Below are 26,658 nucleotides of genomic sequence, written 5' to 3'. Positions count from 1 at the left end.
ACCGAATGGGAGAAAAGCCCTATAGTATATGACCATACAATTAAAATATATGTATTTATTGTACAGTGTGCCAAGACAAGGTTCAGTGAAATATGGATACCCTTCCAAAAGCACTGTGTCCTTGAGAGATTTTTTGTAGAGAAGTTTAGGGAGAAGAGAGAAGCAGGCTGGGATACTTTCTAGGGCCTGAAATACCTATTTTTAAACTTTGTTGTATTTTGGCTTACTACTATATGGGAAATGGTTTAAATTCATGTAATGTTAACTTGTGTTGCTTTTCCTATTTCTTCTAGATTGAAGGATTCTCATTAAACAAATTAACTAATTTTCATATTAAAGAAGTTGAGAATGATGCTGTGGTTTGGCAGCATAACCCCCCTGATGACGCTGAAGTGCCACAAGAAACTTCCCCTAAAAGGGGCAAGGTGTGAACCATTTAATTTACTTCTGTAAAGTCTAGTGGTCTTTGCTGCTTTGGGGGGAGAAAAGAAGAGTTTTCTATTTTTGCGTTGTTTTTGTGTTGCAAAAACATAAGATGAACTGGAAGGTTGCATAACTGACTAGTACCAGTACAAGGTTTACTATGCTTATCTCTTGCCGCTTAGAAGCTGGCAGGTGTTAATTCAATCTCCTTGATAAGACCTTGGGTTTTAATCTGTCAGGTAGGAAAGTGAAGCACTTTCATTTCAGAATTAGGTTAAACATATTAATGCTGTTTTCTCTTACTGATGTCATCTACCTGGACTTCTGTAAGGCCTTTGACATGGTCACACATGAAGACCTGATCTCCAAATTGGAGAAATGGATTTGAACAGTGGGACCATCCAGTGGATAAGGAAGGAGTTGGCTGGATGATCACACCCAGAGTTGTGGTCAATGGCTCCATGTCCAGGTGGAGACTGGTGATGAGTGGTGTCCCTAAACAGTCTGTCATGACACCAGTGCAGTTTAATGTCTTTATCAATGGCATAGTGGGATCGAGAGCACCCTCAGCAAGTTTGCAGATGACAGCAAGCTGAGTGGTGCAGCTGATATAACAGAAGGAAGGGCTGCCATTCAAAGGGACCTGGACAAGCTGAAGAAGTGGGCCCATGTGAACCACGTGAGGTTCAACAAGTCTATACGTACGTGCAAGGTGCTCTGCACCCTGACATGGACATGGACTGGGAGAAGATCTCATTGAGAGGAGCCCTGCAGTGAAGGACCTGAGGGTTCTGGTGGGTGATAAGCTCGATGTGAGCCAGCAGTGTGTGCTTGCAGCCCAGGAGGCCAACTGCATCCTGGGCTGCATTGACAGAGGTGTGGCCAGCAGGTGGAGGGAGGTGATTGTGCCCCTCTGCTCTGCCCTTTTGAGGCCCCACCTGGAGTGCTGCATCCAGATCTGAGGCCCCCAGCACAGGAAAGGTGTGGACCTGTTAGAACAGATACAGAGGAGGGCCATGAAAATGATTAGAGGGCCAGAGCACCTCTGTCTCAGAAAGGCTGAGAGAGCTGGTGATGTTCAGCCTGGAGATAAAAAGGCTCTGAGGAGACCACATTGTATCCTTTCAGTACTTAAAAGGGGCTTATAAAGAAGATGGAGAGCAATTGTTTACATGGGCAGATGGGGTTAGGACAAGGGGGAACATTTTTAAACTAAAGAGGGGAGACTTACATTAGAGATTAGGGGTAAGTTTTTCTCTGTAAGGGTGGTGAGGCACTGAAACAGGTTGCCCAGAGAAGCTGTGAATGCCCCATCTCTGGAAGTGTTCAAGGCCAAGTTAGATGAAAACCTGGGCAACCTGATCCAATGGGTGGCATCTCTACCTATGGCAGGGGGGTTGGAGTTAGATGATTTTTAAGGTCCCTTTCAACCCAAGCCATTCTATGATTCTACGATTAGTTTTGTAACTATTCTTAGACAGCATTTATTTTATAATAATTGTGCGGGCAACAGTGTTACTGTGTAGGTGCATGTTACAACATTGAGCAGTAAAGTTTAGGCTCTATTCTGTCAAACGGGATTAGATGTGGGTTTTCTTTTTTGAAATTTATAAATTATGACACAGACACTTAAATAAGCAATTGTTAATAACTGATACCTTTAACCATTGCTGCAGTCTTTCATTCTGAAGTATTACAGACAAGCTTATGCTATCATTTCTCTTCTGTTTTTCAATTTCTATTGCAATTGCAGGAATATAGAAGCCGGTATAAATTTTGTAATACTACATTTCAGATGGAATACAAGGAAATTGAGCCATCTGATGTTATTCACAAATGCATATTCTAGACTAGTGGATCTTTTAAGATCTCAGTACCTATGTATGCATTATATTATATGAGCTTTTTTTCTGTAATTGACAGGTTCCCTTAGTATTTGATTCAGGACAGCGGTGTTCAGCACCTGCTGGGCAGCTCTGGGTAGAACTGCTTCGTTTCTATGCCTTGGAGTTCAACATGCCTGATTTGGTTATTAGCATACGACTCAAAGAAACAGTGTCTCGTGAATTAAAGGACTGGCCTAAAAAGCGCATTGCTGTGGAAGGTATGTTATCAGACTGCATCAGTAGACTTTATAGAACTGTTACCTTTAATTTTTCAGTGTACATTCTTGGCTATTAACATCATGCGCAGTAACTTAGAATTCTTTAGCACTGAACAGCGATTGATTCCCAATAATACGGTAGAACATGTTTTGGTATAATCAGTTTAGTATTTTGTTTGGCTATTTTTGCAGTATTATCAAAAGTAATATAAGTGGATTTAAAAAAAAAAAGGGGGAGGTAATGGAGGAGGGGAGTCTTCAGCACAATTCATAGACTTTATATGCCTACACAAATCTTTAAAGTAATTAAAAATAGTAGGCTTAATTTTTTTAAGGATGTAAGTTATAATTTTTTAAAAAATAGGTTAACTTCTATAGTGCTGATTCACTGTTTCTTTCTGTTAGACCCATATTCAGTCAAGAGGAATGTAGCAAGAACGTTGAACAGCCAACTAATGTATGAATATATTCTTCACTGCCTGAGAGCAACTTACAAGTATTTTGCCTTGCCTCACAAAAAAGATGTAAAATTGAGCAAAATCTCCTCTCCAAATGCCAATGAGGAGAAATCCCAAAATCTGGACCATGGAAATGATCCCATAAAGCACGAAAATTCTGACTTGCAAAGCTTGGATAATAGAATGAACACAGCAGTAGTGGAAGATCATGTAGTTGAAACCACAGATACTCCCCAGGCACATAAAACTGATTCTTCAAAGGTGTGTGATGGCTCAGAAAGCTTGACAGAAGAAGAATTAGCGGATGATATAAGTCATTTGGGAATTGCCCATGAAGATTCAGACTGCATAGTTGAGGAAGTTATTTCTGGAGATAATGAGGGATTTAAACCAAGTTGTGAGGAGACAGAGAGTGGAAATGAAGAAGAGGAGGAGGAAGAAGAACAAGAAAGAAGATGGAATATCTTGACTACTGAGCAGGGAATAGATGAAGACAGTGATAGTGGAGATCTTCCTGTTACAGTGATTGAGCATGATATAGAGACAAGCTGTAATTCAGACTTGGAAGGTTTTCAAAACACAGCACTTACAGAGAGCGATGAGTTCGGCTTAGAGTGCAGTGGTATAATTGATGACAAGATTGATGTTGATGAGGAGAGCACTGAAGGTACTGATGAACTGGATGAATCCCCACAAAAATTCATGTGTTCAACACAAAGTCAATTATCTGAAATTATTAACTCTGAGGAGGAGGAGGAAGAGGAGGAAGAATCAAGTCTTCTAAGCCAAGCAGTGTGTGGTGGTATCATGAGAGCTGAAGGTGAACTAGATAACACATTCCCTGGATCTGGAGATGAGGATGCACTGTCAGAGGAAGATGACGATTTGTCTATCACCAATAAATATGAAGACAAACATTTGAAAGAAAATGTGGATGGATCTCAGAGGATCAATTTGAGTCAAGAGGATCTTACTGAAAAGGGAAGTCTTTTTGAAGAGAACGTAGGAATAGGACAGTGTTTAGAATCCGAACTCTTTTATGAATTTAGTAAAACAGCTTTTACAAAGGGCAAGGTAAGCAAGCTTTAACAGAACATAAGCATATTGCTTGTGTTCTATTATCAGATATATGAAAGTACTGCTTGGATTCATTGAAGGGTTATACTTTTTAAAACCAATCTTGCTTTCTGTTCATGCAGTCTCCTACAGTAGTGTGTAGCTTGTGCAAACGGGAAGGTCACTTAAAGAGGGATTGTCCAGAAGACTTCAAGAAAATTGAGCTAGACCCACTGCCACCGCTGACACCCAAATTTTCAGTTATTCTAGATCAAGTTTGTGTCCAATGTTATCGTAAGTTTTTTCCTTTGCATATTGTGGGGAAGAAAAGGATTGTAAAAACCAATGTAATAACCACAGGCTAATGTTGTTATCGAGACCAGTTTATTTGCCACACTGCATCCTACTCTTACAGATATACTTCCTAAGATTTGTAAGGCTACAATAGGACTGTATCTAGAGAAATACAAAATAATTCCACACATTGTCTGATTACTCAGGCATCTTAATATAAATATAAGAGTTTAGTTTGGGGTGGAATCTTTTGACTGATGCTTCTAAATAAACCGTTTGAGCAATGGTTCTTAGTAAGCAAAGACTTCAATGTTCTAGAAGTCTTCTATGATCTACAAGTATACTGTTTTATAACACTTCTCCACTTTTATTCTTTTCAGAGTGACACAACTTTCCTCCTTTCTCTCTCACCATTTCTGACCTGACAAAATGCATTATTTGTCTAATTAATGTTTTTCTTTGAACAGGTATTTCTCTTCTTCTTCATCCTTGCTTTTTCCTTGACATTTGAATCTTCTCTTGCTTTTCTCTTCTCCCTGCTGTGTACCCCTCACTTTTTTATTTGAATCTTTGCCATTGACTCTTTCTACAGATCAGTTTACCTTAACTGTTTTTTGCTTGTTTGTTTTTAAGAGGATTTTGCACCAAATACTATGGAGGATCAGGCTCGGGAACATATACGACAAAACTTGGAAAACTTCATTAGACTGGAATTCCCAGGTAATTTGGTAGTTCAAGCTTTATATTTATACTTTGGTGAGTTCATACGTGAGTGTTTTCCAATAAAACCTATCATAGTGTCTTAATAAACATCGTAGTATTGAACATCTATGTTGTTGCTTAGCACTACTATATATCATTACATTAATTTCTGTTATTTTCCATTACAATAGCCATTAACTAGTGCAGCTTAATATCTCAGTCTTGTCTATCATGCCCTGGACTCCCTTCCTGTTAACACAAATTTTATTTGTTTGAACAAAAAAGACATGCTCAAACTATGGCAGTTGTTATTTATTTTTTATTAAAGAAAAACAAGGCCACACAGGTTTTGTTTTAAGCCTTCTTGGACTGAGTCCTAAACGCAACTGTAGGAAGCGAAGGAGAAAACCAAAGTAATAGTAGAACATTTTTATGATAGGTGGTTTAGCTGCATTCATTAACTAGGCTTCTTATTTATACAACAACAATAAGCTATTTACAGTCTTTAAGAACCCTCTTAGGATTCTTAATCCCAAGGCTTAAAAACAATATTTTAGTTTATGAATGTGTTTCCATTTGTTTCAGCACTTCTTTGATTTAATATTTTTTTATATTTTGATTACTAAGACATGGAAAAGATGGTAGTACCTCAAAGACTGTATATATCTATCTATCTATATGCACTTATATACATATATACATATTAGTCTGTGTATGTGTGCGTATAAATATATTTTAAAATTTTGTACAGGGTCAGGAGAGTCTGATCCATATTGTCCTACCAAAAGTTACTGATTTTGAAATATTTTAAAATTCTGACCTGTCCTCAGACCGTAGTTGCTTGAAACTCTTTTGTTTCTGGATTATTTTTTTTTTTTTTGGATTTGTAGCACCTGGAATTCAGTTCATAGTCTTTAAAAATTCACAGAATAAATTATTTTTTTGCTGGAGCCTAGTATGTTGACAGACAGGTCCCTTATTATGAAGTTTTCTTACAGAGAGCAATCTTGCATATTTTAGTAAGATTTCAGCCTATGCCTGCATGCTGATCATGTAACTACGGGACCACCTAATTTTTTTCTGAATCTCAGACTTCTCTTTTGAACCAATAAAAGCAGATTTTTTTTTCCAGGCTGATAGGAAATAAATTTTGAAGTACCATAGAAAAACAGTGTATTAAAACATATTAAAAAGCATACAGTGGTTTGAAGGGTATTTATAGTTTGAGATTCTGTGTCAACGTGATTACAATTCATCACATCTTTTACAGGAACAAAGCTGAATTTGTTTGGTTCCTCAAAAAATGGCTTTGGCTTCAAACAAAGTGACCTTGATATCTGTATGACGATGGATGGGCTGGAAACAGCTGAGGTAGCTAGACAAGATTTTGTTGTTTTTCTAATGCATGACTTTATTTATATTGTACATATATTGTAGCAAATTTATCATTTTGTGAAAGCTTTTCAGGTTAGAATAAAACACTAGGAGGTGGCACAAAAGTAGATGATTTTTTTTTTTTGTATTGGTCTAGGCATGAGTTCAAGGAACTTCTCTTGGTAGTCAATTTTCTGAATGGTGCACTAGCGTAACTTTGCTGTGCAAATAAATAACACACTTTGTAGCACGAACAACTAGAAATGGAAGACAATGGAAAAGAACATAAATCTCCTTTCATGCCTAATAAAAACTTCAAAGAAGTGTGTGTTGGGATACTGTCTAGTGTTGGGATACAAAACTCAGTTGTCATTTAAGCTCATTTAAACTTAAGCAACTGTATTCTTAAGCAGCTTTAAGCTTAAATAGCAAGTAATAAAAGGCTCGTCTGAAATACTTGTAGCAGATACTTCAGTTTTCACTTTTTTTTTTTTATGTCTTAGGGACTTGATTGCATCAGAATCATTGAAGATTTAGCAAAAGTTCTCAAGAAACAGTCAGGTAACTCTTGAATATTAAAATAAGTGGTTCTGTTTGTGACTTCGACTGTTGTGATAAAGTTCTGCAGTACTGTAGATGGAAAATCGTTAATAAAAAACTGTACTGATGAAGTTAATATTAGAGTAAGAGTACACATTGTAGATATTTGGATTTATTTGCACATGCAGGTTTTAAGGTTACGGTGTTTTAAAACTGCATCTGAATAGGACAGATGTTAGATTCGTAACTTAAATGCATAAGAACAAGCTTTAAGTTTGAGACTTCAAGCTAGAATTTATGTTGTATGTTCAGTGCCTAAGAAGGTAATGGTAAAAGGTAGTCTAATACAAGCTTACACTAGATACTCTGCTCAATCTACAAGAAAATACTATTTTGTTTTGCTTGTTTTAGTTTATCTTAAATGACTTTTATTAGTGGAGTAAACTGTAACTCTGATCTCTTTAAGTTTATTTTTGTTACATTTTGACTAATCTTTGTTTTATTGGGGGGCATACATGTATTTGTATATAATGTATTTAGTATATTTGTAGTGTTTAACAAATGCCTAAAGTCAGTGTTAAAATATAAGTAATACAAATTTTGTTATCAACTAAGATTTTTTTTGTAGCATTCTTACTATGGGCTTAGTTGTAAAGCATTCTATATTGTTAATGACTGTATTGCAGCCATGTAGTAATTAAACATTTCCTCCTAGGTCTCAGAAATGTCTTGCCTATAACAACAGCTAAAGTCCCAATTGTCAAATTTTTCCATGTCAGAAGTGGTCTTGAAGTAGACATCAGTTTATATAACACTCTGGTAAGGTTATCTGCTTTTCAACAGAAAAATGTGGGACTACTTCTTGAGGATGAAATGATAGCTTTGTTGAGGCTCAGTAGTCAAATGTTTCCAGTTACCTGTTTCTGTTTTATATTGCCAAGCCAAGGGACTTTTTGTTTTGGTTTGGTTTAACTGAGTGCAGTCAATGGACATATACATGTATAAGACAATATATTAGTTGCTCAGTAAGAATAAGCAGTAGAGTTCTAGGTGTTTAATTCTTTCCGTAAATCAGAAAGACAAATAAATGCAACTTCAGCTTTCCCATCCCTCACTTCCCATCACAGCTCTTGTGTAACATTTGAGATGTGGGACAGTGATTTAGAATCCAGCTTCAGAAAAAAAGACCTTGGCTGGATATTTTAAACAAGTCTTGTTTATTTCAATGTCTCTGTAGTTCAGTAGCCAGTTCCTTGCAGCATCAAAGAAAAGTAAGTTTTAGAGTGAAGCATTAAACTTTATGAAGCTTCTGTTTGAGCCCAAGGGGAATCTTGAGAAAGATACCTCAACCAATAAGTAAGTGTGAAACTGTTCTAGAAGTTACACGTCCAGACGGGTCAGTTGATGGCTCTCACATTCTGAAATGAAATCTTTTCATACATGATCTTACTTTTTACCAAAAATTTGGAAAATGGAGTAGTAGATGAATTCTTCCCTTTCTGAAATCCTGTTCTGTGAATGCTGCTTTATACTACTTCTGAGCAGATGAAGGTTGTTTGTTAGCTTTTTAACAGAGCAGGTGATAACCTCATGGTCATATGCTTCCTTTCTCAGTAAACACTTTACTACACAGGGGCTTCATCTGTGTTTGTTGAGAACACTACTCTGAAGACTTCTTGTGCACAAACTCATTGCTATTTTTAAATAAATTAGAATGGAAGAAGTATGCATGTATACATGTACTCAGTCTACAGTGCTCTGAATCATTCATTGACTTTTACTCTCTTGACTTAAAAAAAAAGTGTTCTCAGCTTATTCCATCATTTCTTCAGAGTTCCGTATTTTGTACATGACTTTCTTATTTTCATAGGCCTTGCATAATACAAGACTCCTGTCATCATATTCAGCCATTGATCCTAGAGTAAAATTTTTGTGCTACACAATGAAAGTCTTTACAAAGGTGAGTTTGTTTCTGACATTCTAGAAGCAGTAATGCTTGCAGCAAGAGATAATAACCACAAAAGATGTAATTTGTTTCTTTTTTTCTAGATGTGTGACATAGGAGACGCATCTCGAGGTAGCCTTTCTTCTTACGCATATACTCTTATGGTGCTTTATTTTCTTCAACAGAGAAATCCACCTGTCATCCCTGTTCTTCAAGAGGTACAGTATATCAAAAGAAATGAGTATCTGTACACAGTATTGACCAGAAGAATGTCAGTGATGAATCTTAAAGGGCTCTTCTAATGAGTTTAATACTATCTTTTCAGATCTACAAAGAACCAAAAAAGCCTGAAATTTTAGTTGATGGTTGGAACGTTTATTTCTTTGATAAGATAGAAGAGTTGGTGAGTAAATCAGAAAGGTGAATTCGAAATGGTGCTACCTGTAGCTCTGCAAATGAAAAAGAATTCAATTTAAGAAACATTATCCTCAAATGTGGTGGTTGAATAAAGAAATGTAACTGGAGTAGCTATTCCTTTGAAAATCCCAGTGTGAAGCTTTAGGAATATAGTTGATTGTATTCAACTCAGTAATGCAAGCATCTGTACAACAGCAAAAACACCAAAAAAAAATACCTGCATAATCTGCAAAAAAGAGATTTAAAAGAAATTACTTTAAGGTGTTAATCGTGATTAGTTGTTGGATGTGCCATATTACTGGGTAGAGAATTCCTTCAAGTATAAGCTACATATACAGGCAATAGTTGGTTAAATCTGTTGAATAGTTTTGTATTAAGTGAGCACTTGAAGTGAATTAATAATTCTTTTGGAAAACAGGCAAAAATATTATTAATTCTCCACTTTAATCATTAATGTTTAAAAAATACACCACTTTAAAAACAATATTCGTCTATTAATACCAATTGTGAAGGGAAGTACTCTGGAGTAACAGAATCATGTTTCTTTATAGAATAAAGCTTGCCTTGTTGGAGTTCCAAGTTACAATGTTATTCTGCCTAATGTAAGTATTTAAAATTAAAATATTTATGTCGTTTTCAGCCAGATGTTTGGCCTGACTTTGGCAAAAACACTGAATCTGTTGGGCAACTGTGGCTGGGACTTCTCCGTTTTTACACTGAAGAATTTGATTTTAAAGAGCATGTCATCTGTATTAGGAGAAAGAATCTACTTACAACTTTCAAGAAGCAGTGGACCTCCAAATACATTGTAATTGAAGGTAAAAGCACATAATGTACACATGTGGAATTGCTTTCATGCCCACATGAAAAAAATGGTCTTTTCACATGGCTTTCTTATTTTTCTATGACTAGATTTCAGGTTGCTATTTCTTCATGTTTTAAAGTCTGTATAAAAACTCCCATTGAGTTTCACTATTGCTAAAAGTTCTTTTTTTTTCTACCTGCAAAGAAGCTACAAAGCAGACTTCATACCTGGAGATTTTCTCACTGACACTAATTTTTGCAGAGTCCGTATTTGAACGACTGATTTAATGCTATGTATGTATTACACTGCTAATACCAAGGTCTCGATCAAGAAAATACAGTGATACATTTCAGAAGTGTTTCCTAAGCCATTTTCTGACCCGTGTGACTTTCATGACTTACAACTTACTCCTTCATAGTATTGTAGAATATCCCAAGTTGGAAGAGACCAATTCATGACTCCACACAGGATCACCCCAAAATCAAACCATATGTCTGACAGTATCCAAACGCTTCTTGAACTTTGGCAGGCTTGGTGCCATGACTATTTTACTGGGCAGCCTGTCCCACTGCCTGACCCCCCTCTGGGTGCAGCACCTTCCTGTAACCCCCAGCCTGACCCTCCCCTGTCCCAGCTCCATGCCGTTCCCTCGGGTCCTGTCGCTGTCCCCAGAGAGCAGAGCTCAGCGCCTGCCCCTCCGCTCCCCTCGTGAGGGAGCTGCAGGCCGCCATGAGGCCTCCCTTCAGCCTGCTCTGCTCCGGGCTGGACAAACCAAGGGGCCTCAGCTGCTCCTCATATGTCATCTCCTCTAGGTCCTTCACCATCTTTGTTGCCCTTCTTCGGGCACTCTCTAATAGTTTTTTGTCCTCTTGTATTGTGCACCCAAAATTGGGTGCATTACTTGAGGTGAGGCTGCACCAGTGTAGAGCAGAGCAGGACAATCACTTTCCTTGACTGTCTAGCTATAACGTGTTTATTGCACTCCATAATACTTAAGTCACTTTAGAGATGGACTGCAGTAATCCTGTGTCCGTGGAGTTTTTCTATAAGTTTGAAAACATTTTAATTTCAGTGTATTGATTGAGCATTGCGAAATAGCTGCCTTGGCTTATCCATGTGTGTATACATGTATTGCTGATCTTACCCTGGACTTCAATAATGTCTATAATGCTTTTTATGCAGACCCCTTTGATTTGAATCACAATCTTGGAGCTGGATTATCAAGAAAAAGTAAGTTTCCTGTTGACAAATTTGTGTACAAAGTGACAATCTTGTCTTAAATCTTATTTTCCAGGCTTGCTTGGTGTTTCATAATGTTTTCTCTTTTTTGTTTCCCTAGTGACAAATTTTATAATGAAGGCTTTTATCAATGGCAGAAGGGTATTTGGTACTCCTGTAAAAATATTTCCTAAAGAGTATCAATCAAAAATGGTAAGCTGCTTCTAAGAGAAGTATGTACATGCTCTTGGATGTATAACTTATCACTTGTGGGAACATGGTTACAGTCTCCTTATGTTCTCTCCTAAATTTCAACAGTTCTCTAATAAATCTTTATAGTCATTATTAATAAATACTGCTTTCATGTTGTATAAAATGTGGATGCATGCAGAATACTGATAAACTGAGATATTCACTGTGCAGATTTTTCAATATTTTAGTCTCTATCAAAAACAGCTTACCATCCTTTAAGACTGTGTTTTTAAAAAGAACTTGCAGACTTGGTAGTTGGCAGGCTGCCTGTGAAGAAGAGGCAGCAGTGGACAGTTAATCTCAGGAGTTTTCTCAGGAGTTCAGCTAAACACAAAAGGTTTATACTTTTCCAGAAATCCTACTGTAGTTCAGCATTTGCTTATCTGTTTTGATTGCAAAGTGTTTGGATTTGCAATTTAAATGCATCTTTTTTTCTTTTCTTTGTTTTCAGGAGTACTTCTTTGATCCAGAAGTACTCACAGAAGGAGAATTAGCACCAAATGACAGATGCTGCAGAATTTGTGGTAAAATTGGCCACTTCATGAAAGATTGTCCCTTGAGAAGAAAGTGAGTATAGTTCTGGGATCCGTGTGCAGCATTTCCTTAGGTTTGTTTAGAAGGAAGATTAGAATAGGAATGCTAAAGCTGCACAAATGCAGCTATATTCTGTACAGCATTAGAGCAAAAGTCAACGCATCTCTGAGTCCTCTGTCCAGACACTGCAAATAGGAGGTGCTGTTTATGGAAGGCACGCTAGTTGGCTGTCTTCTGGAATCTCTTCTCTTTCATTCCACCATCATCTCCAGTTGCTGAGTAAGAGATGATTGAGCATGCACCTGCTCTGGTGGTAGTCATTTGTGGACTGGAGTTATTTACAATTTTATCTTTTTAAGTTGTTCTTCTGAACCTGATTCTCCTGTTTACCTTCTTTGGTAACTAGTTCCAGAAGTATGCTAAATGCTGTGTAAACTAGTACTTTCTTTTACCTCTTTTAAACCAAACTCAGTTTCATGAATGTTTCATAGGCATAGCGTTGTAGGATTTAGTCAGTAATGATATGACCTTCATGAGTTTGTAAGCCATGATTGTGCTTCTTTCCTTCTAGCTTCTTTCCAAGTTTGTGCCTTGGCCTTTTTTAATATTTCCTCTTTAGACAGTTGCTCCTTTCAGTTTAGCTGCCTTTCTCTGTGCCTTCTTTATCTCCACTACTTCCTTCTTAAAGGATTGAGACCAGATCAATATGCAGTACTCAGATGTTGGCACACCATGGTTTTACGTAGAAAAAAAAATATGTATATATGATGATAAACATTAACCTTTTTGGCCAATACTGTTTGTTAGTTAGTTGTTGTGGGTTTTTTTTTGAGATTTCTTTAAATTTTTTCCAATATGTCTTTTCTTAGTGCTAATTGCCAGTTCCAAGTTCAACATTGTATGGACATGATTTAGAGCTTTTATAACCAGATGCATTATTCACAGTTTATCTATGTTGACACTTGTCTGTCATCATTTTGACAACTCATTCAGTTTCTTCCAGTTGCTTGCCCTTAGTGCTGCATCTGTGTGAACAAAGGAGCTTATTGTCATCTTCAGACTCGGAATATTGCTCCTTCTCCAGGTCATAGATAAAAAGATAAATAAACCCAGTAATGATACCTGTGTCCTTGCTAATAGGCAACACTTTAAGTCACTTTGAACATTAGAATCTTCTCCCAGATTTTTAGAGATACTGTGAATGTATACGGTTTGGGAAGAAAGGAAGGAAGCTAGATCTCTGATAAAATTGTACAAGAATGATATCCTATTTTTATCTGTTAGCATTTTGCTTGGTGTTTCTTTTCTTCCACTGTCTTTACACCTACAGCACACAGATCTTCCTACAGACATTTTTATGTTTTTGAGATACAATTATTAGTTTTTCGCCTGTATTGTAATATAACTGCAAAGTTAAATCATTAAATGCATTTTATACCAGTATAGGACTGTTTGTTGGGACAGTCAAAGGAATTAACTTTATTTGACCATCTGAGGAAATACATGAAATACATTTACTGTGCATATGCAATGCTTGTGGGTTTTTTTCTTCCATGTATGTATAGTGTAAGGTGTATGAACTCTGTAGCCTTTTCCTCTTGCAGAGTAAGGCGGCAACGTGATTATGAAGATAGCAAAAACCAGAGGTACCCAGAAAACAAGGAGAAAAGAAGCAGAGAGGACAAAGAAACCCAGAACAAAACAACAGAAAAAGAAAGCTCAGTGAAAGAGGGAAAGTTGCATCCATTTACATCTCCGAAGAGCAAACCAACAAGGGGGATAGTGGAAACTGGAAGAGAAAAGAGTCCCAGGCAATCAGCAGAGAAGTGGAAGCGTCTGGAAGACAGAGAGTTAAGAGAAAAACGTTGTTTCATCTGTGGAAGAGAAGGTCATATCAAAAAGGAGTGTCCACAGTATAAAGCAGCTGCAGGTATGAAGCTAATCAACCTGAGTAGCTTAGGCAGAATTTACTGTTTGGGAATTTTTAATGGTGTTGACTAATAGGTAAAGGTTTTTGGTTTGAATTGCATCACATGAATGCTGTCTCATGTTTTAAAAATGTAGTCACACTTGGTCAGTTTTCCCTTCCTCATGTACCTTTCAAAACTCTGCCATATCCTCAGATGTGACGTAGTTTCTCTTAGCAGGTAAGATGGAAGTTAAAAAAAAAAAGAGTAGAGCGTTATGTTGAAATTGCTTTCATAGTCCTCTCTACATAAGAGTTTGCTAACATTTCAAATTACAACTTCTATTTTGGTGCACTGAAATAGCAGTAAAAGCTAGCGTATAGCTCTTCCCATCATCTTCCCATACACAAAATATTTAGTGACCACAATGTCACTAAATAAAATAAATTGCTCAGATAAAATACTGTGAATGAAATAAAATAAAGTGTTCCTCCTTACCTGATCGTTTTTCCTGGAGTCAAATTGTAACTTGGAGTTAAAAAAAAATAAAATTACAAAAGGGTCTCACGCCTAGATCTTTACTGACAGACTTGAACAAAACAGTGAACAGCTAAGCAGTATCTAAGTCATCCTTCAGATCAGACAGATCTCTCATCATCTGTGTTGTAAACGAAAAACACTCTGTAATAAAAATGAATTTCTTTAAGATGATGAATGGTACTTTCAGCTAGCTTCCAAAGGAACACAGCATTACAGTGTTCCCTTAAGTAAACTTAAGAGCGTTTAAATTCATACTATAGAAAAAATGCTCTACAGATTGCTCAGTACTTGACATTTTAAAGTAAAAAATAGGAATCTGTTGCATAAACATAATTTCAAACCAGCTTTTCTCTCTTAGCAAAAATGTTCTTTCTAGCTCAGGTAAGGAGACTCTTAATCAGATGTATTTAGCAGAAGAGGGCATAAGACTGTGCTACCAAAATACTGGAAGTGGTAGGAAAATGGTTGCAAATATATTGATAACTTTCAGAAGTTTGGAAGTATTCTTAATTTGATAAACCACTAAAAGTAATAGGAGGACAAAAAAGATGTTTATAAAGTAAGGCCATCCAGCTTCTGATGTTTTGAAGGTGCATGTCAAGTTTAAATTTAACTTTTGAGTTTCTTTATCTTTGAGCGTATCTTGCCACCATTTCATTTGCCGTCATACTGAGTTTTGCTGTGGTGAAAATGATTATGTCTGACTGTTTTGTAGTCACTGATGGGAATGATGGGTGTTTTGGGAATTATTATATTTGAATTTGAAGAGGGGGAAAATTGGTCTAGGTTGTGCTTTTGTTTTTTGCTTGCTTAGTGCCTGAAGTGTTCTCTGTAGTTGAGTAGAAGACTACAAAGGAGTGTACCCAGGAGATCTAATTTTTGTTCCTTGCTGTGCTACAAACGTTCTATGGGACTCTGGACAGTTCTCTTAACCCCATGTCTTCATTTGTTCTCTGAAGATCCCAGTATTCCTCTGTAAATTTTGGAGAAGATTCCTTCGATGCTTATATATAGATGCATCTCACTTCATTGTGCCCACTTTCCATATTATAAAATGGAGAAAAACAGCAATGGCATGTGTTTTCTGTGCTATGAAAGTAGATTGCAAGTATCTTTGTTTTTTTTTTTATGTTATGATACCTGAGATGGAAACTAGTTTCAGATCAGTAAATCTTGGTTATGTCATGACCTTTTCAGGAGGATCAAAGCTAGAAGCATTGTGTGGATCCCCTTCTTTACCAACTGTTGCCAAACATGGTGGTCGATTAAATCAGGTAAACGCTGTATGTTCCTTTTCCTGGGTCTTTTTCTCTTTAAATATTCTTTGTATGCAAAGTAACTAAAAATAGCTTTACTTAAGCTTTCAAGGAGAACCTTTGGGGGCGGGGGGTTATTGTTATAATTCAGTTTTGTTCGTTCATCAATATATATGTGTTATTTATAGGGAATGCTTATACATGAAGAAAAAAAGAAACAAAAAGGAAAAGTATTTTTGAGTCCCCAGTCAGGTTTGTATGTCTTAATTTCAATTCGGAACTTCTGTGCAAAGGCATGCATTTTTAACTTGCTTTCTCCATCAGTCCTAACGGGAACTCTGCCCAATTTGCTGAACACAGCAGTAATCTGGACAGGTTGCTAGATAATTCTGAAGTGAAAACAGTTGTTTTTTTTTTTAATCTGGAAATGTGCATTTTTTTTCAGTTGTGTTTTGGGAGCAGAACATATAAGGCATGTTAATTCTGTCAGCCATTTGTTCTTTATTTAACTCTAATAGATTTATTTTGCAGAAGGATATGGTTTTTTTATCAATCTTTCTCTTCTCTCCCTCTGTTTTGGCATACACGGGGTTCTGTGTTTCTCTTCAGGGACGACATGTGGAGCACTTTCTTGTGAGGCTTCCTCAGAGTAATCGTCTAGAATTCCATATGATCAGCTAACTTAGGAGAGACTATGAAAGCACATCCTTTGTCTGAGCTGCCAAAATGCAAGAAAGTTAAAATTACACTAACAAGTAGCAGTCAGATGATGACATAAAGGCCTTTATGTACTCTCTCTGGATCAGAGATGTTTTGTGCATTGTGTTAGATGCATGGTTGCCACTGCAGCTTCCTTTCAGTAATTTCACACACTTAACTTATTAACTGGTACAATGAAGATTTTAAAAGCAACTGCACTTTTTTTTTTTATTATTACTTTGAGTTTTGAGTGCAACTGCAAACCATTTAGAAGCTCCCCCTCCCCCCTTCCCCACCCCCCCCCGAAATATATAAATATATATATAAGTCTCTTCTGAGGCACCTGAAGGGGGATTTCAAAAACTTCTGAAGACTAAACTGCTATTAAGTACCTCATTAGAGTCTCAGTTTTTTGTGGGGTGGGGATAGTACTTCCTGTTTGCATTGCACAACTCGTTCAAATCGAAGTTTGGGCATTTAAAGCACAAAGCGATTTGTCATTAGCTGTTTAGTTGGAAAAAAATAGTCTTCCTTGTTTATATTTTAGTATTTCCTACTGTGCTTCAGCAGCTGATGTTATAAAGTTGATCTGTGTGTGACTTCATTGTAGTTTGACTTAATGGTATTTTCCTCCTGTCTGGTTGTTTCATTTGCTTTATGTCTGTGTTTTTTAATTTTTAATATTATTTGAAACCTTTAAACCTTTAAAGTGTGATGCTTTTTTTCCCCCCCCAATCTCAGGCAGCCTTTCCAATAAATACATGACTCAGGGAAAAGCCTCACAGAAGAGGACCCAACAAGAATCATGAGGGATATGAAGCACTGTTAAATTGCAATACAGGCCCTTCATTCACTTAAAAACTTACTTTGGCTAAAGCATCTGGATTCACAGGACAGCAGCATAAACAATCTTCAACTTAAAATACCCATGTTTCTTTAAATTTAATACAAATTGCTAGGAAAAGAAACTGGATTTCTGGTCTCATACCATGGACCCCTGCTCTTAAATAGGTTGTTTCAGCATTTTAATAGAAAGCCACCACATTTTGTATTTGTTTACTAGGTAAATCATATAGATAAGGGCAGGTATTAAAAATGGACCAAGGTTTTGTCATTCAGCCTGACCATTTTAAAATGCACTAAAATTGTGTGCAAGCCAAATATGTATTTTCTTCAAAAACTAATTTTTGAAAGAGCAAATATTTATAAATGTTGATTGTTTACTGAATCCTTGTGTAAAATTGTATGAAATGTTTGTAGACTGCTACAGCTGTGTTTGCAAACAGGTTTTTGTGGTGTTTTCTTTTCCCCCATGTAGAGAACTGAAAACATGGACACTAGCAAACATACGTAAAAGTCTCTGCAGATAAGCAGTGCCATTAAGGGTTTTGTTTTGTTTTGTTTTCCCTTCTGTGATTTTATGGGAATTCATTTGCTGCTGTGCTTGTGTACAAGAGGGGAAAAAGAAGAAAAAAAAAAAAAAAAAAAAGGACTTTGAAACAGGTCGGTCCTGTTTGATGCTGCTAAGAATCTTTTTCATGACCTTGGGGATACAGACATAACTGCTTTATGTAACAGAGAAATGATATATGGCAACTGGGGAAAACACGTCCATTTTCATAAAATGTGAATGGAATCCTTGGACCAGCCAAGAATTTAAGTAGTATTATCAACTTGAGCTTTACTTGAAGTCCTTCCAGAGCTGGTAATGTACTCTCTATCTTGTTCAGGAGATAATTAGTTACGTCGTAAAACTGAAACCACTGTTATTTATGACTTTTAAATAAATTTTAAAAAAAACGAAATTCAGACTTAAGTTTCTATATTTCTTCTTAGGTTGTAGTTTTCAGTATTCCTTTGACTAAATGTAAGATTAATGATTAACTTGTTAGAATGTTTTTTGAAATGTCACGTTTAAATCTTTTTTCCCTACCTATCTATTTTTAAGTAAAGGTGAAAGCTAGAACTTTGACTTCAAGGAGCTGAAATCCTGTTTTGATTTTCGTCCATCTGTAACCAGCTATTTATAAACTTCTATATGTGGAGCTTTTAAAAAAAATCTTTTTCTTGACATATTTTCAGTCTTAGCCAGCAACAAACAATAGTTTCTTTTTTTTTTTTTTCCTGTAACTTATGTCTTCATTTAAATTAAGCCATTTTTCCCCCTTAAAAAATGTTTTTTCTGTAGTTTTTCACTCATACCCCAAGAAGTAGAAAGGCTGACATGCCTCTTGTATGGTTTTAGTACTCTGTTGCAACTTCATTTTTTGCTGATGAGAATTACCTGTATAAACCTCCAAGAGACTAAGACAGAATCTCACTAATAGAAGGTATTTTTAAAATGAAATAAATCATATTTATACATACTCACCCTCTTCCCGTTGTGATATTTTGTAGTTTAACAGTAAAACTTAAAAAATGTGAGATTCTAAACTCACGTCCAATTGCAGACTTGTTCTGTAGATTACCAGTCTTGCCACTTTGAAGCTGCTGCTTCCTTACACAACTACTATGTCTGTATAGTTGCCAATGGCTTAGCCCTAGAATAAAATTTCTAAAGTTGGGCAGCACAGTACAGGCATTACACAAATGACCAGTAAATATCTTTGCGTAAACCATAGTTAAAGAGCACAGTCATAACTTACTAACACAATGATGCATTACAGAAAATAAACAGATGATGAGGCATTACATATCTGCTGGATTTGTATGTTGTAAAATTTAGTGAAGGGATTTGTAATCACCTGGACTTGAGTGAAGCATTTGACATTGCCCCCACACGACATCTTTGTCTCTAAGTTGAAGGGACGTGGATTTGGTGGATGGACCACATGGTGGGTAAGGAATTGGCTGCGTGGTTTCACTCAGAGTTGTGGTCAATGGCTCAGTGTTCAAGTGAAAATTGGGAACGAGTGGAGTTTCTCAGGCGTCAGTACTGGGACGAGCACAGTATAACTTCATGGCAGTGACACGGACAGTGGGATGGAGTGCAGCCTCAGCAAGTTTGCTGATGGCACTGAGCGTTGGGGTGCAGTCAACACACTGGAGGGAAGGGATGCCATCCAGGGGGACCTGGACAGGTTTGGGAGGTGAGCCTGAGTGAACCTCATGAGGTTCAACAAGGCCAAGTGCAAGGTCCTACATTGGCTGGGGTAATCCCAAGGACAAATACAGGCTAGGCAGCAAATGGACTGAGAGCAGCCCTGAAGTCAAGGACCTGGGGGTGTTGGTTGATGAGAAGCTTAACATGAGCCAGCAATGTGTGCTTGCAGCCCACAAAGCCAACTGCACCCTGGGCTGCACCAAAAGCAGCATGGCCAGCAGGGTGAGGGAGGTGATTGGCCCCCTCTGCTCTGCTCTTGTGAGACCCCACCTGGAGCCCTGCATTCAGCTCTGGGGCCCCCAGCACAAGAAGGACATGGACCTGTTAGAGCAGGCCCAGAGGAGGGCCACAAGGATGATCAGAGGGCTGGAGCACCTCTCCTGTGAAGACAGGCTGAGGGAGTTGGGGTTGTTCAGCCTGGAGAAGAGAAGGCTCTGGGGAGACCTTGTAACAGCCTGCCAGTGCCTAAAGGGGGCCTACAGGAAGGTGGGGAGGGACTCCTTGTCAAGGGGTGGAGTGAAAGAACAAGGAGTAATTTAGGAGTTACTTTAAAGTAAAAGATTAGAGGTTTAGGCTAGATGTAAGGAAGAAACTGTGGTGAAGCCCTGGCACAGGCTGCCCAGAGCAGCTGTGGGTGCCCCACCCCTGGAGGTGCTCAAGGCCAGGCTGGATGGGGCTTTGGGCAGCCTGGGCTGGCGGTAGGTGTCCCTGCCATGGCAGGGGGGCGGAGCTGGGGGATCTTCAAGGCCCCTTCCAACCTAAGCCATGCTATGACTGGAAATCAACGTAAGATTAAAGTTAGGTTCTCAATAACTTTCTTTTTATCCAAGAGCCTTCTGGCCTTGTTGGGAGTACGCTCTGCAGGGAGCGACTCTTCACGTATGCAGAAAAATTCTGAAGAGATGCACTGCATTAGTAAAACGTTGCTTAAAAAACAGTGTCAAAACTCATTGCAATAAACTAAATAAACTAATAAACTAAACTAACAGTTTACAGCTAAATATGAGTACAGAATGTAATGTTAATAAACTAATAGAAGATTTCTTCTTCACCACTTGTATGTTCAGTGGCAAAGGAGGCGACTCCCATCCGGGGATGGGAGTGCCGGGCGCCGCCTATCGCCGCCTATCGCCGCCCCCACCCCCGCCGCCTCAGCGAGGCCGCGGTGGCGCAGCACGGCCGCGAGGGGCGGGGCGGGGCGGGGTGGGACGGGGGGCGGGGCCTTCCCCCGTCCATCACAGCCCCTCGGCCAATGAGGGCGCGGCGCCCTCAGGGCGCGGCGCGGCGGCCCCGTCACGGCGTGACGTCGGCGGCGCCCATGGCCGAGGGCGGCGCGGAGGGGCCATGGCCTCGTCGGTGGTGCGGGCCACGGTGCGCGCCGTCAGCAAGAGGAAGCTGCAGGCAACGCGAGCCGCGCTCACGCTGGTCAGTGCCCGGAGGGGGGCAGCCGTTAACGGCCGGGGGGTGGAGCCGTTAACGGCCGCGGGAGGGAGGGTGGGGGGTGAGCCGTTAACGGCCGTTGGGGGGGGGCGAGCCGTTAACGGCCGCGAGCGGGGACGGCGGGCGATGGGGGGGGGGGCCGTGAATGCGCAGCTGGGGCTTGACTGTGGTGGGTGTGGGGTGAAGGTTCCGCAGGCACCGGGTCGGTAAGTGCTGAGTCGTGGCAGTGACCTTGGGGGAGCAAGGCGCTGTCACGGGGGGAGGTTGTGGAGGGGTCTGTCGGTCTGGCCGTGTATCTGTCTGTCTGTCTGTGGGCTGGCGGCGTGTGTGTTGGGAAGGAGGTGAACGGGCGCCGTGCGCTGCCTGCCTGGGCCGTGCGGAGCGGTAAACATGGGGAGATCCGGGCTTGACGGGGAACGCAGGCTGGTTTGGGCTGGAGGGGACCTTAAAGATCACCCAGCTCCACCCTCTGCCATGGGCAGGGACACCTCCCACCAGGCCAGGCTGCCCCAAGCCCCATCCAGCCTGGCCTTGGGCACCCCCAGGGATGAGGCAGCCACAGCTGCTCTGGGCAACCTGTACCAGGGCCTCACCACCCTCTGAGTAAAGAATTTCCTCCCAATATCTAACCTAAACCTACCGTCCTTTAGTTTAAAGACATTGCTCTTGTCCTATCTACACTCCCATAAGAGCATATCTCACGCCCCCATAGGCTAGTCAGTGCTGACAGATGGCTGGGGCTGAAGGTGGACGTCTTGGATAGGAGAAGGAACTAAAATGTGAGACACAATTAGGTTGCACACAAAGTCGGAAATTTTTACAATACATACGTTACATGCTTTTTAGTATGTGCAGGCATTCACCACAAATAAAAAGGAACATTTCAGAATGATGTGCATATTTTTCTTTTTCAGACCCCATCAGCCGTGCAGAAGATAAAGCAACTTCTTAAAGATAAACCTGAGCATGTAAGTGTAAACAAGGCCACCCAATAGGTACTGCTGAGGTATTAAGGAATGTGCTAAGGAATTTAGAGATGTTGGTGTCTTTTGTTTGGAGGGCTTTGTGTAAGCATGTTTATCCAGTGTCATTTCTTTATAAAGTGCAGGAAATAACTAACTGTAATAACATTTCATTGTACAGTTACTCTTCACAAAGATAAAGGTAAAGAAAAAGGTTAAGCTTCAAAGTATTTTTAAACTATTTTTTAATTGTTTTCTAATGTTGCATATTCATGATTTCTGGTAGGACCAGAGATCTTCAACTGTTAGGATGTTACCAGTTGTCTTTTGTAGGAATTCTCACTGTGAAGTAAATAATTACAAAGCTAGATTAATACCCATGGGAAAACATACAATTCTCGAGAAACTTGACAGAAAATACATTTTTCTTTATATATATGTATATATAAAAACATGGACATATATTTGTTATTTATATTTAAACATATAAATATTATATTTATTTGTGTGTTTATATAAATATGTGTATATATTCATATATTTTAGAGACATAGTCTTTATGTATAAATAATCACCATTTTACCATGTAACTGAGCTTGTAATCTTTTTCTTCTTAGGACGAAAACACAGTTTTGCTTTCTAACCATTGTAAAAACAAACATTAGGTTTTCTGCTCCACAGCAAGTACTATTTCATGAAGTATATTTCTCTTCGAAGCGTGGTACAAGGCCCATTGTTTCTTTTGCTTCCTGTACATCTGCACCTATGTAGACTCTTTGTTCTAATGCTTTAAACCATTATAAGGAAGCCCAAAGCCTACTGCTTAGCTGGTCAGTCACCTCCTTGTTATAGATGGTGTTCCTGTTTTCCAGCATATTTTTATCTTGCAGCTCCTGCAGAGAGAGCTGTTTAGTCTGGACAGATCATATGTTGTTTATCTGGAATCCCACTTGGTGGCGAGTGATAATGTTTCTATACGTTTTTATCATAACATTGATCATGTGGATAGACAGCATATTTTTCATATTTAATTATGAAGCAGTTGCATGCTGAAAATGGAACAGCCACTACTGAAAGATTCTTGTGCACGCATAGTTTTCTGTTTCTTTGCCACCTTCCCTTAGTTCTTTACCTGCACAGATGCACTTTTTGTCAGTATTGAATAGCTGTCACTGGTTACAAATATTCCATCTGCTTTTAACAAGGATCAAAGCATGAAGCAAATGGACACATTTGGTGTAAGGAAGGGATTGAGCTTTACAGGTGAATGGCAGTAGGGGTAATGAAGAAATAAAAGTAATTTCTTTCAGAACTTTGGATTGAAGTAAAAGTTTTCTGATGGTCATTAGAGGAGGAGTGTAAAAATCTAGCCACTGCCCTTGGCCTGGCCTCACAGCTTCATAATTAAATTACTGTAAGTAATCTGAAAATAGCGCCTGAATTAGCATCTGAATAATCTTTAACTTGAAGTCACAAAAACATGTTTAAAATTTCACCGTCTTTATGAGAGGAGGCACCTACAGGAGAGCCAATAGTTTATCATTACTTCTATTTTACTTCAAGACTTTTTTTAAAAATACTTCAGAGTTTGGTCCACAGTTGTAATTATGTAATGCTTACCATTACCTTAGTAGTCAATTTTGTAAAAGGGAAAAAATGTTACCTAATAATCTATAATACTAATGCACTTCTGTTTTAGCACTGTCTTTGGGGTAGTGGAGAACAGATGTCAGCATTTTGTGTTCTATATGCGTTTTATCTAGGTACTGCAGAAAAGACTTAAGAATGACTTTTTTCTGCGTTTCTGGGTTGTGTGTTTTTCAGGTAGGTGTGAAAGTAGGTGTTCGTACAAGAGGATGCAATGGACTCTCTTACACGTTAGAATACACAAAGTCTAAAGGAGACTCTGATGAAGAAGTAGTTCAAGATGGTAAGTTTCTGATGCAGTACAGCAAACTTTTGTGGTGACAGGGGAGAAGAGCCTAATTGCAAATTTGAATGGACAGGCTAGAAACTCTTCGAAGTAACAAGTTACAGCAAGAGGTGGTAGCTTTCTGATACTGGGATTACTGTTGCGTTGCTTTCTGTGTTGAAGTTACCCCCTAAAATCTGCAGCTTTGCAGTCTCTGGTTCAGAGATTACTCCATGGTATAAGTCATGTAGCCTGTCACTCGTGTCTTTGGAGGTAGCTAACTGGATATTTAGAGAAAATACAGAACCATGAGTGTATAAAAGGATACTTTATCAGCATACCTGAAGCAAGGCTTGGCAAAATAAAGATCTTATTTGCAAAAAGATATAGCAGCTATTTGCTCTAATGAGTCTCATGCTTCCTTGATAGGTAATTTGTTTTTAACCAATTTATGCTTTTGATCTTTGAAATGTTTTGTAACAACACTTCTACAATTTGAATTAAGCATTTTTCGTATGCTGGTGTTTAAGCTTGATTACTGATAACTTCTTTGTGTGCCCCATCATAGGTATATTGCTAAAGTACTGAAACTTACATTCAGTTTTTCCATGTTTATAAGAATTTCTTTCTGTCAGATATGGACTTGGTTTTTTTTTTTTTGTTTTTTTACAGAAGCATAATAATTCTCCTTTTATAAATTTCCTAAAATATTTATTTTGTGTTAGGAGTTTTTGCTTTGCTTTGTTTTTAAGCTTTATTGAACTCTCTTATATTTGCATTCGGGATAATTACGTTTAATCTAGCAGAGAAATAGGAGATTTGAATAAGAATGCGGTATCACAGTTACTTTCTTTTTAAAAGGTATGCTGCTAGGCAGAGCTCATCTTCCAGCTGTCTTGGAAATATCTACTAAGATACTTCCAAACCATACCAACCCATACACCTTATTCTTGAACAAAATAAATAAATAAATAAATAAAATAGGGCTTCAGCAAGTGATTAATGTGAACTGGAAAGCATGAGATTGAGAGTCCCACACAGTTCTGCATGTGCTTCTTGATTTCAAACTTAGCTTGCTTCTGGTATTACCTCTTCTGCTTGACTCAGAGAGCTGCTCTGACTTTATAGGGATGAAAACACATTTTTCAGAATGCATCTCCTGATTTCAATCTTGAAGAAGGTAAAAGCAGTTTCCCTGAGTCAAGACAGAGACCTACAGCTTCAAAGCCAGACAGCATTTCAGATGTGTCTGTGCAGTTTTCTTTGGCTAGGCTTTTATCCATTGGAGGCAGACTTCCAATGAAGGCTTTGACTTTTATATAGCTCTATACTCTGTGAGCTGGTGCCTTTGGATACCAGCCCAAACTTTCTGGCTTTTAGGTAGCAAGTGGCTGCTTCATGGATCAAGTCCAAAAACTCTTTCATTGGATTTGGTACTCCCCAAAAATGTATTTGGGGCAAATTTAATTCAGTTGCCCCCGACTTGTGTTGTGTTAGCAGTATATTTTGTATTTTGACTGTGATAGAGCAGCTTTCCAGTAAGCTCTCGTAACTTAACCAGTTCTTGTTGCTTTAAAATTTACTTGCAACTTTAAAATTTACTTTTTGTTATTCCCAAGTCAGTAGGTAGCTAAGGCAATTCATTCGTGTCCTTGTAGTGGACTTGGAGATTTAAAGTTCAGTATCTTTCTAGGCTGATACTTTGCGTGCTTTAGAGAAGTGATCTCTTTCTGATTTCTAAGATGAACTACTAATTAGTCCTTAAAAGTTATTTTATCTTTGAAAGGCCGCACATTTGGCTTGGTATAGGATTCAATACTGCTCATAGTTCATGAAGACCTAACAATTTTGGTAGAACAAAGCACATTCCCTTGTGAGAGAGGAACTTTTTTTTGACCTCTTGTTGGTCAGATGTTGTCAGACTTCTAAGAACGGTAGGAAATGGGTTAACAACTATAATGCATGAGAAGTATCAAAGCTGATATTAGTTCCCAAATTCTACAATTTATTTCTGTGGTTATTATGTTTCTAATTCCAAACAAAAAATACATGCATTCACAAACACACACAGATAACAGTGCTAGGCTGTTACTAGTGTTATAGTAGGGTAAAAAATAAAGTGTTGCATGTTAGTCAAGCAAAAACAAGTTGCAATATTATTATTGAAATTTTGCTTCCATTTTTATCAAGGTTGAAACAAAGTTTATTCAGTTCTAGTTGAAACAGAATTTCAAAGTAAATGATGAATGATTTTGCTGTATGTAAATGTTTTTTCTTTGTCTTCAAGGGGTTAGAGTGTTTATTGAGAAGAAAGCACAGCTGACACTTCTAGGAACTGAAATGGACTATGTAGAAGACAAACTGTCCAGTGAATTTGTCTTCAATAATCCAAACATCAAAGGAACGTGTGGCTGTGGAGAAAGCTTTAACATCTGAAACTTAGGACTTAATGTTTTGACTTTGAACACCACAGAACACTTGCTGTTTTTCTTTCAGAAGCAAATGAATTTTCTTCAGGTTCTTAGGCTGTGTCAAGTGTGGATACCATTAAGGAAAATAAAGCATGTTGAAATTTTAAATTGTGTGTTATATTCCAGCACTGACATAGTTATGCTGTTATTTGTGATGAGGTGGGATCCAAAAGGTAAGAACAGCAAGTGCTATAGCAACATCTCTGTACTCTCACATGCCAAGAAAATAAACCTCACTGTTCTTTC

General features: G+C 38.4%; 2 protein-coding genes across 6 annotated transcripts in view; both read left to right on the top strand.

Moving 5' to 3' along the window:
* TUT7 (terminal uridylyl transferase 7) overlaps window positions 1-18,329 on the top strand; it is a 33,721-nt gene extending 15,392 nt beyond the window's left edge. For 3 of the 5 annotated variants that reach the window (XM_038170432.2, XM_072031784.1, XM_072031785.1), the window contains 18 exons: window positions 294-425; window positions 2,347-2,527; window positions 2,933-4,059; window positions 4,185-4,335; window positions 4,969-5,055; window positions 6,308-6,408; window positions 6,915-6,972; window positions 7,667-7,770; window positions 8,822-8,911; window positions 9,001-9,114; window positions 9,222-9,299; window positions 9,954-10,131; window positions 11,301-11,348; window positions 11,458-11,549; window positions 12,040-12,155; window positions 13,727-14,052; window positions 15,767-15,843; window positions 16,014-16,346. In XM_038170432.2, coding sequence (XP_038026360.1) covers window positions 294-425; window positions 2,347-2,527; window positions 2,933-4,059; window positions 4,185-4,335; window positions 4,969-5,055; window positions 6,308-6,408; window positions 6,915-6,972; window positions 7,667-7,770; window positions 8,822-8,911; window positions 9,001-9,114; window positions 9,222-9,299; window positions 9,954-10,131; window positions 11,301-11,348; window positions 11,458-11,549; window positions 12,040-12,155; window positions 13,727-14,052; window positions 15,767-15,843; window positions 16,014-16,208 — 3,255 coding nt within the window. In that variant the 3' untranslated portion in view covers window positions 16,209-16,346. Of the gene's footprint in view, window positions 1-293; window positions 426-2,346; window positions 2,528-2,932; window positions 4,060-4,184; window positions 4,336-4,968; window positions 5,056-6,307; window positions 6,409-6,914; window positions 6,973-7,666; window positions 7,771-8,821; window positions 8,912-9,000; window positions 9,115-9,221; window positions 9,300-9,953; window positions 10,132-11,300; window positions 11,349-11,457; window positions 11,550-12,039; window positions 12,156-13,726; window positions 14,053-15,766; window positions 15,844-16,013; window positions 16,347-16,434; window positions 16,833-17,265 lie in introns of those variants that run through there. The other 2 variants (XM_072031786.1, XM_072031787.1) reach the window with 2 other exon arrangements.
* A 2,562-nt stretch (window positions 18,330-20,891) lies between these two features.
* On the top strand, window positions 20,892-26,658 carry ISCA1 (iron-sulfur cluster assembly 1). The gene is made up of 4 exons (XM_027446502.3): window positions 20,892-21,052; window positions 21,982-22,035; window positions 23,854-23,959; window positions 26,229-26,658. The coding sequence occupies exons 1-4, from the start codon at window positions 20,972-20,974 to the stop codon at window positions 26,375-26,377; spliced, it is 390 nt and encodes a 129-aa protein (XP_027302303.1). The 5' UTR covers window positions 20,892-20,971; the 3' UTR covers window positions 26,378-26,658.

This window comes from Anas platyrhynchos, chromosome Z (genome assembly GCF_047663525.1).
Source record: "Anas platyrhynchos isolate ZD024472 breed Pekin duck chromosome Z, IASCAAS_PekinDuck_T2T, whole genome shotgun sequence".
Taxonomy (NCBI): domain Eukaryota; kingdom Metazoa; phylum Chordata; class Aves; order Anseriformes; family Anatidae; genus Anas; species Anas platyrhynchos.
Note: the sequence above shows the minus strand (reverse complement) of the source record. Positions and strands in the feature narration are given on the sequence as shown.

Bases quoted from the DNA above. Each gene is read 5' to 3' on its own strand.
- ISCA1 (XM_027446502.3), top strand. From the start codon at position 20,972: ATGGCCTCGTCGGTGGTGCGGGCCACGGTGCGCGCCGTCAGCAAGAGG. The intron at 21,053-21,981 runs GTCAGTGCCCGG...TTTCTTTTTCAG, and splicing joins CGCGAGCCGCGCTCACGCTG to ACCCCATCAGCCGTGCAGAA. The intron at 22,036-23,853 runs GTAAGTGTAAAC...TGTGTTTTTCAG, and splicing joins TTAAAGATAAACCTGAGCAT to GTAGGTGTGAAAGTAGGTGT.